Here is an 11307-nt window from a genome sequence, read left to right as displayed (position 1 = left end):
GAAGAGCTCCTTTCCCTTGGAACAAAACCAGACATAATATTAACCGAGTGTCACAAGTGGGCCAGAAATCAAGGACACAGTAACGTTCATGATAGAATGTACTTTGTCACTCCACGTGATATTGACAATGTGAGAACAACTGTCACGAGAAGGAAACACTTCAATTCTAATGACAACCAGAGTGTTGAATGTTTATTGACTGGGGCAATGCAAGAGCATGTGTTATTTTACCAGCCATACATGTCATATCAGGAGCTGATTATTCTTCTTCAGACACCGATGATGAAGTCAAACTTAGATAAATATGGAAAGCAGCTTGTGTTTGTGGACACCACTCACTGTGTCAATCAGTATGACTTTCCTCTGCTCACACTCCTTGTAAGGGATGATCATGGACGAGGAGTTCCGGTGGCATATGCCATTGTTAGCAACGAATGCCAAAACACTCTGGAGAAAGCTCTTGCACAACTGAGGAAGCAGTTCTTGTGCCCTCCAAGGTAAACCGAAATCAGTGTTTTGTTTTATGTGTGCATGTTGCAATTGTGTGACGGTTCTCGTGTCAATGACCTGGCTCATGCCTCTCTAGTATCTTTACTAATCTAAAAACGTAAGCCTGTTGGGCACATCTTTACATTGGCTGTGTATGGTGTCCAAGTTCATTTTTTTTTTAAATTTATACTGTATTGGAACCTACACCCCCACCATGCACTGAGTTTTGGTCACACCCATTTTGCCATAACCTTCCTTTTAGGGCATTCATGGTTGACAAGGACTATGCTGAAATCAATGCATTATCAAGTACTTTCCCAGAGTCTGCCATCCTTTTGTGCTGGTATCACGTCTTGCAGGTAGATCATTTTTAAGTCCACTGCATATTGCAATAGCTTTTCTTTACACTCTCAGATTTAGTCAGTGTCCTCCATTGTTTAATTGTTTCCCTTAATCAACAGGCAGTTGAAAGATGGCTATCCAAAACGGACTCTAGTGTGCATGGACCCTCCAATGTTAAGATCAGAGATTGCATAATATCTTTTTTTTGCAAACTCAAGGCTTGTAAAACTGTAAGTGTATTGTAAGTAGGTCTGTGCATGCGTGGACTTGATAATATAGGCATTACTATGGTGAAGTAGGCTATAGCGATATGTTGTGAGTTGAAATTCTAGGCATGTTTTAGGTGTACTGTACATAGCTTATTTGTAGTATTTTGACATATCTTCATCATGTTACAGCATACTACATCCACTAATGTATTTGAAAATGATGTGATTCATGTACCATGTAAACTTGTGTTTTTCATATTTCTTGGAGGTTGCTGAATACAAAGCCACATCAGAGAAGTTCTGTCATGAATTTAAACAGTACCCAGCTGTGTGCCATTACTTCAAAAGGCACTGGGAGGATATTGGGCACATGTGGTCAAATTATGGACGTTGCTTCAACCACTTGGATTCGGAAACTAAATAATGTGATTGAAAATAATGTGATTGAACGGTAAAAATGTCATTTTTGCCCAACCTTACATGCTATACATACTAAGTTATTAGCCATACATATCCTACTGTGTATTTAACAGGTGTCTAGCATTGATAGCAATCAGTATAATTATTGTTTTATAAATATTGTTCTTCAGATTTTTCCACAGGCTGAAGTACCAGTTTCTCGGCGGCTCCAGAAACAGGCGCATCGATGACCTCATTCAAGTGCTTCTGGGAAAAGCTGAGGATTACTTTACAATCATCCAAAATTTGCAATTTGCTGGACGTATAAAGAATAAATGCACATTCATTCATTGTACTTCACCAGAAAAAAACAGAGGATTTGATCAAAGTAATTCTGACACTCTGTATGTCCCATTGCCAACCACTGGAAGCACTACAATTGGCAATCTAATCACAGAGAAATCAGTGCAAAGTCATTCAGACAGTGCAGATGTCCCTGGGCCAACCATATGTAGCACTAGTACTATGGATAATCTAAACACAGATAAATTGGTGCAAAGCAATTCAGACAGTGCAGGAGTTTCTGTGCCAACCATGGGGAGCAGTACTACTGAGTTGACAAGTGTTGAAAAATTAATGAATGTCACGCGGATTGTTAGCTGTTGGACAAACATTCCCAATCGCATTGAAGATATGATAGACAGACTACATAGCCATGTTGTACAGGCAGAGAGTCAAGGTCACATCAATGTCCCATATCCCATTAATGTTGTTGACAGAACCCTTAAAATCAGACCATTATTTCCAAGTCGAAAAGGTACTATGGGTTCAGGCACTTTGTCTTGCAAAGCTGAAACACCAGCGAAGACAGTGGAAACCCCTGATTACCCTCTCAAAAAGCGATTGAGAAGCTCAACATTTAAACATAAACGCCTCAGATTCTCTAAGCAGTAATGGGGGTCAGGGCAATTCTAAACCAAACCCTTGTAGTGCAACAGGCAAAAGATACTGTCTAATGCTCTTACAGTATAATTATGTGTGCATATTGATGATATGTGATGAAAGACTGTCTCCGCTGTTACTTGTAGCGGATGTTGCCCAGATCCGGGCCTGATCTGACCTCAGGGGTGTATAATAAAACAAGAGTTGGTTAAGCTATGAACTCTGTTATGACGGTGAAGTTGGTTCTGATTCTGTATGCGATTAAAAATTGTTTGATTCAGTATAACATGAATGAGAGTACTAATAAAGCATGTGTCTAGAACACAAATTATCGTGCGTGTTCTGTGTCATCTTTACACCCCCCAACACACACACCATTACACCCCACACAACCAGTAGGCGTAAGTCATTTAGAGAATGTCAGAAGGAAGTAGGTACATAATTGACTAATCTTTATGGAGAATACGGGGGGGGGGGGGGGCTTGTTTCCTTTCAGTCTATGGAAAAAAGTGACTGCATGTAGAACGCACATTATTAAATAATAGATTGCGCCTGCGCCAGCTGACATGACTCACAGCAGATATGAAATTTTGTCTGCATTGGCTATGGTGCAAATTCCCTTACTATTCATTAAATTGAACATTATGACTGACCATATAAATCACTATATGTTTCCTTAATAAACCATTGTAGGCATACATTTAAAAACTCATATCACACAATTTGGTTAATTAGATTTTCTGTAGGCTAGCCTAACCATTATACCATACCCCCTCCCTACACACACTATTTCATCACACCCCATTATTATTACTTATACCGGTAATTCCGTTGGAGTAGCACGACAATGAACTACTTGAACTGATTAGACAGTGTTATTGTGTGTTCAATTTGCCCATACATGTAAATGTATGAAATTATTTTAAAAAAAGAAACTCAGAATGAAGAATATGTTTTTATTTAGAAACTAAAAAGTCTGCATCATGAACAACAACGACATCATTCTGTTTAGTATTTTTATTTTTTTACATTTTGGGACTAAACATTCAATTGATCCAATTTCGCGCACAGCACGGAAAGAACATGGACCAGTGCAGCTGGTCCGAACGAATGGGTCTCTAAACTAAAAGCAGAGTCGCAATCGTACATTTTGGCGTTTTGGATCATCTTCATCAGAGTCTGTCTGTGAAAAAAAAAACATCAATCACAGCAAAACAACAAATTATTATAAGACCTACGGTATGGCATATGGTTTAAAACTAGGGCTGTGAATCGATTAAAAAATAAACTAAATCACATGCATCCATTTTTGGCTATTACATATTTTACATATTTAGACATATTTTAAAAACAATTTTGGCAGACGAGTCAATCAATGAAAAGCCAAACTAACATTATACACTTTTCTACAACTCAATGACTGAACTGAAGTGATATTAATTTGGCTACCCCAGCATCATTAACAGCTCAATCAGCACACTAGGCCTCCTTTCTGCATATCTGCAAACTGTAGTTAAAAATATTGGTGTCCTAGTTGATAGTTCTTTCAATTTTAGTAAACTAGTGAGCAGTGTGGTGAAGGGCCGCTTTTATCATCTAAGAACTTTAGCTAAGCTCAAACCTTTTTTTTTAATATCACAACAATCACAAAAAACAATTATCCATGCTTTTATCACATCCCGCCTTGTAAATGTAAATCAGGTTTGGCATCAGTGTAGTGCCTAGAATCAGATTTTTAGCATGATAAATGCAAATGACTGAAGTTTCCATTCACTGTCAAAGATTAGTTTAGGTTAGATTCAACTTCATTGCCATTGATTGTGAAGAGTACAAGTACAAAGACAACAAAATGCAGTTTGCGTCTAACCAGAGGTGCAAATAAGCAGAAAAGTGCAATGTGATGATATACAGTACAGACAGGTGCATTGAGGTGATACTTCAGACTTGACGAACTATAATACTGTGATTGGATCATAATACTTACTTTGTTTTGTCTGCCATGTCTTCAGTGACACCCTGACAGATGTCAGCTGAATTGACATTGTGGACCAGGCTCCCTGCAAACCCATCCGCCAAGTCCATGGCCTCTCCCTCTGTAAGACAGCTGAAAATTGTCGTTTTTGTTTTCTTTTTTGGTGGCTGCTGCAGTACCACTGGAGGCAGGTTTGCCCTTCTTCCCTAGAAAGAGAATGAAATTGAAAATTGTAAGGACTCTATTTCTTTTTGAATCTATAGCTTAAAAGTAAAAAAAGAGTCCCTATCTTTGTAGGATTTGGCAGCACAGTGGTAATTTGAAGAAGCTTGTTGGAGCCATTTTGGGTTGAATTTAGTTAAACCACATCTTGTTTTATATAGTGCGGTCTAAATTGGGTCAGGTACACTGTTTCTTGAAAAAAAAAAATAGTTAAACAATATCAAGAGGGGGTTGAATAATTTCACTGGCAACTGTATAGTGGGTTGAGGCAGCCGTGGCCTACTGGTTAGCGCTTCGGACTTGGAACCGGAGGGTTGCCTGTTCGAACCCCGATCAGTAGGCACGGCTGAAGTGCCCTTGAGCAAGGCACCTAACCCCTCACTGTTCCACGAGCCACTGTTGTTGCAGGCAGCTCACTGCACCGGGATTAGTGTGTGGTTCACGGTGTGCGGAGAGTGTTTCACTAATTCACAGATTGGGATAAATGCAGAGACCAAATTTCCCTCACAGGATCACAAGAGTATATATACTTATACTTACTTATCCTCAATGTGATTAGGAATATAAATTGGCACTACAGACATTTCATGAAAACCTACCCCAATAAGACTCCTGAAGACATTGGCCGACATGTTTTCACCTTTAATTCTTCGCTGTATTTCCGCCGGAGTCATTTTGTACATTTTTTTTTTGGCCCCCGTGACCGCTAGGCGACCAGGGACTGCAATACTGCCTTGCTCCTCCTTTTCCTGGGCCAGTCTCTGGCCGTCCTCCTTTTCCTGGGCCAGTCCCTGTTCTTCTTCCTCCTTTTCCTGGACCTGTCCCTGTTCTTCTTCCTCCTTTTCCTGGACCTGTCCCTGTTCTTCTTCCTCCTTTTCCTGGACCTGTCCCTGTTCTTCTTCCTCCATTTCCTGGACCCTGCCCTGGTCTTCGTCCTTGCTGTCACTGCCCTCAAGGTTTCCCTTTCCCTGATCTTCTCCCCCTTCATCTCCTAACATATCTTCCTTCCTCCTTCCTTTCCTTCCTTCTTCTTCCATGTCTTCTCCCCATATACTCCCAAAAATCTGTCCCTTGTCTGCTAAATTTTTTCTGATCTCTGAAGTATAAAGATGAATGTAAGTGCTCTGTAGCATTTTAGAATCATGAATTCAAGTTCAGTACAACTAAGTTCACAATCAGTTCACATGCAGTTATCAATCATCTGTTAATGTTAAAAAAGTTTTATACTAAGTAAAATTAGAGTGATAAATTGTTGAACAGAATATGTACTCACCTTTACAATAGGCGCAAATAGGACACACTTTTGTTGCACAGCGTGCATGCCTGTAGGCAGCACAGCCATCACACTTGACCTTAAATGGAAAGAAAGTTGTCAAATACTAATAAAGTTACACTTTAAGGATTAAGGTTTTTAAATTTAGGAAGGTGTGTTAATTGTCATTCCTACATGGTGTACATCAGGGGTCTTCAATTGGCGGGCCGCGGTCTGGGTCCGGACCCGGACCCTGACGTGATCCTATCCGGACCCGGACCATATTGAGATTTTCACTACAGATTTTCACAGCTGCGCTAAATGTTTCGTAGGCTATAACACAGTGGTCTCCAACACAGTGCCCGCGGGCACCAGGTAGCCCGCAGAACGGCTATGAGGCGCCCCCAGCGCACCTTCTAAAAATAGCCATCAGGTCCCCTGCAGATCACGCTCTAAAAACACATTGTGAAGTTTTCAATAGATATTCTAGACCAGAACCATTTTAAGAATGTACAGTATGTAGCCACACATCTGTAACATTAAATTGATATTGGTGATACCTTACAAAAAACATTTAAAGTTGTTGATGGATGGGTTCAAGGAACCAGCTGTGGAATATCCCTCCTTGTCTCAGCTTAAATCTTATTTCAAGTTCACGTTAAGATCTTAAAATAGCTCAGGCTACTCTGTTTTACTCCCAATAGCCGGATATATAGACAGAGACTTTCTAATAAAGAGACACAGCACTCAGAAAATCCTCTATAGAAATGCATTGGGTTAGTCTGTCTACACATATCCCACCCCTTCCGCGGCAAAACGTGGACATGTGAATACATTGAGCCAATCATGTGGTGTGTTGTGAAGACATTGTGCCAATCATGTGTTGTGATCTCGCAGCTGGAGCAAAGTTGGTGTTGTGAAGCCATGCGCATTTCTGCCGAATAGATGCCCGATAAGTCCCCAAAAAGCATTGAGATATCGCCGCCGAGTGGAGGGACTTGCCTAAAAGGACTTTGATATAGATAGATAAATAAAAAAGATAGATAGATAGATAGATAGATAGACAGATAGCCTATACAGGCATGTTAATCATTCAAATATTATGATGCTCCGGGCCATTGCTTGAGGAGGGCTTAAGTAATTGAATACCCCTGGTGTACATGAAGGGACGAAATAAGGGTACTCGAAGCAAAGTGAGGACAGAGAATAGGTCAAACAAATGATAGTTACACTCAAACATGATTTTTAAACTGCCCCAATAAAGATTATTCCCATAAATGGTTACATGGTATACTTCACCTTTGTTTCAGATCGCATTATCCGCCGGCAGTCGCTGCACTTTTGTGTCCTGTCTACAGATGAAATTAATTTAAAGTTAATACATAGAAACCATGCTGATGGTTAACCAATTTCATGTATACCATAAATTAACATGATTTGTATTCAGGGTTTCTTCCTCATCCTGTGTGTACTCACATCATCAGAATGTGTTGGTGGTAAAGCATAGTGGGCATTACAAAAAAAAAGGTTATTTTTAGGCCTTTATAGTCCTAAAAGCGAAGGTGGAAGTCAAAGGTGGAAGTAAATAGCCTATAGCAAACTTATTTGGTGTCATTTGAATCATCTTTTTATGCACATTAAGAATATCAGGTGTCAGTGCCCAAATATTCGACAGAGCTACATAGAACAGAACAGATGTGGAATACAGTTACAAACTCGACTTTTGCCGCAGTGGGACTTTAAGTAAAAGCATAAACAAATCTATCCCATTTACTATGTATACTATGTATAATGTTAGATAACTGAAATACTTTACCTAATGACCTGAAAAGATCATGGCACAGCTGTGCTCGTATTTCGGACATCTCCCATCCAAAGTCCTTCACAATGCCCTGCTCAACTGCCCCACCATGTAAGAGCGCTTGTGCATACTGGGGAATGAAGAACAAAGTGGCCTAAAGATTAGAGAAATAAGCTTGTGACCAAAACCTTCTCCAGCAGACATGCTAAATGTTCCGGAAGATTGAACTGTACTTATAAGTAGCTTCCAGGTTTGAATATGTACAGTATGTGATGAGGGCACTGAAGAAATATAGTGAGTGCTATGTTGACAAAAATAATCACTGATTTAGTGCAACAATGCAATGCAATATCAACAAAAATTACCAGAATGACATGGACACCACAAGAGTGTCCATCTGTCTGCATTGGATGCTGGACATTAACAATCTCCCAGGGCCCATCACAGCCCCTCGCTGCAGCAAATGAGCTGGTCAGAATGGAGAAAAGATAATGAGGTAGTTATTTTGTATAGATTCAAGGAGTTATAACTGTAACTCGGCTACCACAGAAGGTGCATCATAGTTAGGAACTATGCATTAGGGAAATGGACCCCAGTATAGTGTTAATCAGGTAAAAAATAGGTTGCCACTGTTTGCGGATTTTACCTCCAGTTGTTCAGGATATCCTGTTCCTTGGCTTTGGACTCTCCAAGGGAGTTCATATAAACTACAATTCTCCGTTCTATGCCTGCATACTAGAGCAGAGAACATTGTGAGTTTTACAGATTCCAAATTTCAACAGTTTTTATGCACGGAAAGCATGTGAAAAAGAGCAAGCAGCAGAGCACTTACAAAAAGAGTCCAATGATTGCTGTTCTCCAGCATGGCTCCCACGACATACTTCTGGAAGATGTTCATCTAACAGGAGAGAAAGAAGAAGTTAAAAACGTCAAAATTTAAATGACCACAATAGGTATAGTAAGCCCAAGTCTGCTGACCTACTGCACATTAAGAAAATACACACACACACCTTCAAAAAGTAGGAGTTTCTGGCTCTAGAAGAACCCTCCGAGATTTTGGTCATTATGTGGCTTGGTACATTAATGGTACCTGGAGAGTCCTGCGTCAAACAAAAACACAGAAATAGTGAGATTACATTTAAAAACTTAGCCAAAGTATATTATCACATCCTGCATCTGCCTCATGAGTACTGATAATTAAATGCTCAGTATTAATAATAATACCTTGCAGAGCAGAAAAAGGAAAGAATCGATCACCTGTTGAAGAAACATAGTTAGATCAATTCAAATTCCTGCATGCATTCCAATGATTTTCTTTCAAATTACTCTTTGAACCCAAAATTTGCTGTACATTGTTTGCTGAACAGCACTAGTAGGTTAATAGGCAAATTCTACCATGCCCCCCCCCCTCCAGCTTTTAATGTTGTATTTACATATTTTTTCAAAAAGTAAAAGTAGCAATTTATCTGGTTTTAAAACTTAAAATCATATGTGACATAATTTCCATGCATCTACATTAACATATAGACACATGGCTGAAAATTAGTTGGAACCTCATCTGAAATATATGCGTCCTCGAAAAGATTCTTCAGACTAGACACATAGATAGTGTGAGGTCCAACCGTTCCAACAAGGTTATCTAATAAAAAGGAAAAGGATATCTTTAATTTGACATAATTTGAAATAAACTAATGATGACACTTTTTATCACGCAGCCTTTCACACTTACCAGGCATCCTGAAAGGTTTCCCAGTTTTCTGAAACATAGATTCAAATGATTAAAATAAGGTGTGGACAAAGTAAGGATGAATGTCACTGTCATATGTGGGCCCAGGCTAAACATAATGCTGGTGGTCCTGGATCAACACTTAATGACAGCATAGAATAACTGCGGCTGTGATTGTCCAGGACTAACAATAAACAACAGTCCAGGATGAATGTCACTCTGTGATGGTCCTGGATCAACACTTAATGACAGCATAGAAAAACTGTGGCTGTGATTGTCCAGGACTAACAATAAACAACAGTCCAGGATGAATGTCACTCTGTGATGGTCCTGGATCAACACTTAATGACAGCATAGAAAAACTGTGGCTGTGATTGTCCAGGACTAACAATAAACAACAGTCCAGGATGAATGTCACTCTGTGATGGTCCTGGATCAACACTTAATGACAGCATAGAATAACTGTGGTTGTGATTGTCCAGGACTAACAATAAACAACAGTCCAGGATGAATGTCACTCTGTGATGGTCCTGGATCAACACTTAATGACAGCATAGAAAAACTGTGGCTGTGATTGTCCAGGACTAACAATAAACAACAGTCCAGGATGAATGTCACTCTGTGATGGTCCTGGGCTAACATTTTGCGATACCACAAGATAAATGTGATTCTGTGATGCTCCTGGACTAACGCTTTATTTTTTATTGCTAATCCGTTTCAATTCAAATTCACTTTCATCACCTCCACTGCTATCAATGAAGGTGTGATATTTCTGTCTGTCAGAAATAAATTGCCCCCCAACACCACCACTTTCATGTGAGGCGGGAGACTTGCAGCTAATTGTAGCATCGCGTGCATGCGTTGCTAATGCCATAAAGTTTGATTAAAACACACATTGCTAAGGAGTTTTATCTGTAATATTATTTATGCAAACATGTCTACAGACTCACACTGGCTATTAGCTTGAACATTTTAGTAGTAGGCTAAGCTACCTTTAGGCTAGTTCATACCACCACAAGTCTGCTATTGCACTAGCTGGTCATGCTAGGTAGCCTGTTTTTCATAGGATCAAAGTGCTTAGCCTACAGCCTAATGACAGGCATTCCATCATGTTAAGAGATATAACTGGGCACTAATATTTTTTTTCGTATCAATATCAGACTTGGTAGCTCAACCTTTTCCAAATTTAGAACAGCTAACACACTACCTAGTTATGCTAGATATCATTATTAGATTGTTTTTAGACACATTAACTCTATAATGGTTTTGAAAACGTTCAAGAGGCAAATAATCGTTTTGAGTGCTTAAAACTCTTGGAAATAGGCTCTTACCTGTAAGGCACGATTGTAAAGAATCAAGAATCACACAGTGAAGAATCCACTTGTCTGCGATGCACGGCTAGTAGCTCTGAAATGTGAAATTGGCGGGAGCCTGTTTTTTTCACCTTCACGTCGCACTTTTAATCACATCACAATCCAAACTTGCCACTTATTGGTTGGTTGTAATGTTAATCCAGGGCAAATAACTTCGTTATTGATCCTGGACTGTTAGTTACTTGGTGATATCAGATCGTGCGGGTTGCACCAGGGAGCAGCTGTGAATTCAGGCATTGATTCTGATAGGAGAAGGAACAGTCAAATACAATGCGGTCTTTTTCATTATGACGCACAATATGGTGAGGTATGTACCAAGCAGTGTTGCCAGATGCCAGCAAGGTTTTCCAGCCCAAAGCCTCGTCAAAAACCGCAAGAATGCACAAAAAACCGCCCAAATTTGCTTTTGCTTGTTTTTCATTTAAACACATTGAAATCATTAACAAGCTTTAAAATTACCCATTTTTCGACTTAGCCTATCCAATTTCAGAAACAATATTCAATCAAATGAACGCAAAAGTAGGCTACACGGACCTCAGTCAGACTATTCTTCTGTAAGCTTATATTAAGGAAAAATAAT

The 11307-nt window shown here is 39.6% G+C and overlaps 1 protein-coding gene and 1 long non-coding RNA gene across 9 annotated transcripts; one reads left to right on the top strand and one right to left on the bottom strand.

The window, feature by feature from the left end:
- Positions 1 to 253: 253 nt before the first annotated feature.
- Positions 254 to 1445, top strand: LOC143103049 (uncharacterized). 2 transcript variants are annotated; one of them, XR_012982708.1, is made up of 4 exons: positions 254 to 497; positions 752 to 848; positions 951 to 1061; positions 1309 to 1445. It is a non-coding gene; the product is annotated as an uncharacterized LOC143103049 (long non-coding RNA). The 2 variants fall into 2 exon arrangements; XR_012982707.1 differs by having other exon boundaries at positions 951 to 1445.
- A 1895-nt stretch (positions 1446 to 3340) lies between these two features.
- On the bottom strand, positions 3341 to 10947 carry LOC143101964 (uncharacterized). Of its 7 annotated transcripts, XM_076265272.1 has the most exons (13): positions 10686 to 10947; positions 9358 to 9385; positions 9182 to 9267; positions 8853 to 8885; positions 8639 to 8728; positions 8461 to 8526; positions 8275 to 8363; positions 7994 to 8096; positions 7644 to 7758; positions 7127 to 7179; positions 5849 to 5927; positions 4366 to 4559; positions 3342 to 3564 (listed from the first exon to the last, which is right to left on the bottom strand). In XM_076265272.1, the coding sequence occupies exons 2-12, from the start codon at positions 9362 to 9364 to the stop codon at positions 4408 to 4410; spliced, it is 873 nt and encodes a 290-aa protein (XP_076121387.1). In that variant the 5' UTR covers positions 9365 to 9385; positions 10686 to 10947; the 3' UTR covers positions 3342 to 3564; positions 4366 to 4407. The 7 variants fall into 7 exon arrangements, 4 of the variants coding, with proteins under 4 accessions (XP_076121388.1, XP_076121387.1, XP_076121386.1 ...); XM_076265271.1 differs by lacking the exon at positions 10686 to 10947 and having other exon boundaries at positions 9358 to 10238; XM_076265274.1 differs by lacking the exons at positions 8853 to 8885; positions 9182 to 9267 and having other exon boundaries at positions 3343 to 3564.
- Positions 10948 to 11307: the final 360 nt, after the last annotated feature.

The sequence above is a fragment of the Alosa pseudoharengus genome, unplaced genomic scaffold (assembly GCF_046254945.1).
Source record: "Alosa pseudoharengus isolate Yale_2024_CS ecotype anadromous, Long Island Sound unplaced genomic scaffold, YU_APseudo_1.1 YU_APseudo_1.1_scf_4, whole genome shotgun sequence".
NCBI classification, from domain to species: Eukaryota; Metazoa; Chordata; class Actinopteri; order Clupeiformes; family Clupeidae; genus Alosa; species Alosa pseudoharengus.
This window is presented reverse-complemented; position numbering and strand designations above follow the sequence as displayed.

Coding starts and splice junctions, on each gene's coding strand:
- LOC143101964 (XM_076265271.1), bottom strand. CDS start 9,394: ATGTTTCAGAAAACTGGGAAACCTTTCAGGATGCCTG. Junction 8,729..8,852: donor TCCTTTTTCTGCTCTGCAAG/GTATTATTATTA, acceptor TGTTTGACGCAG/GACTCTCCAGGTACCATTAA. Junction 7,759..7,993: donor GTGGTGTCCATGTCATTCTG/GTAATTTTTGTT, acceptor TTCATTCCCCAG/TATGCACAAGCGCTCTTACA.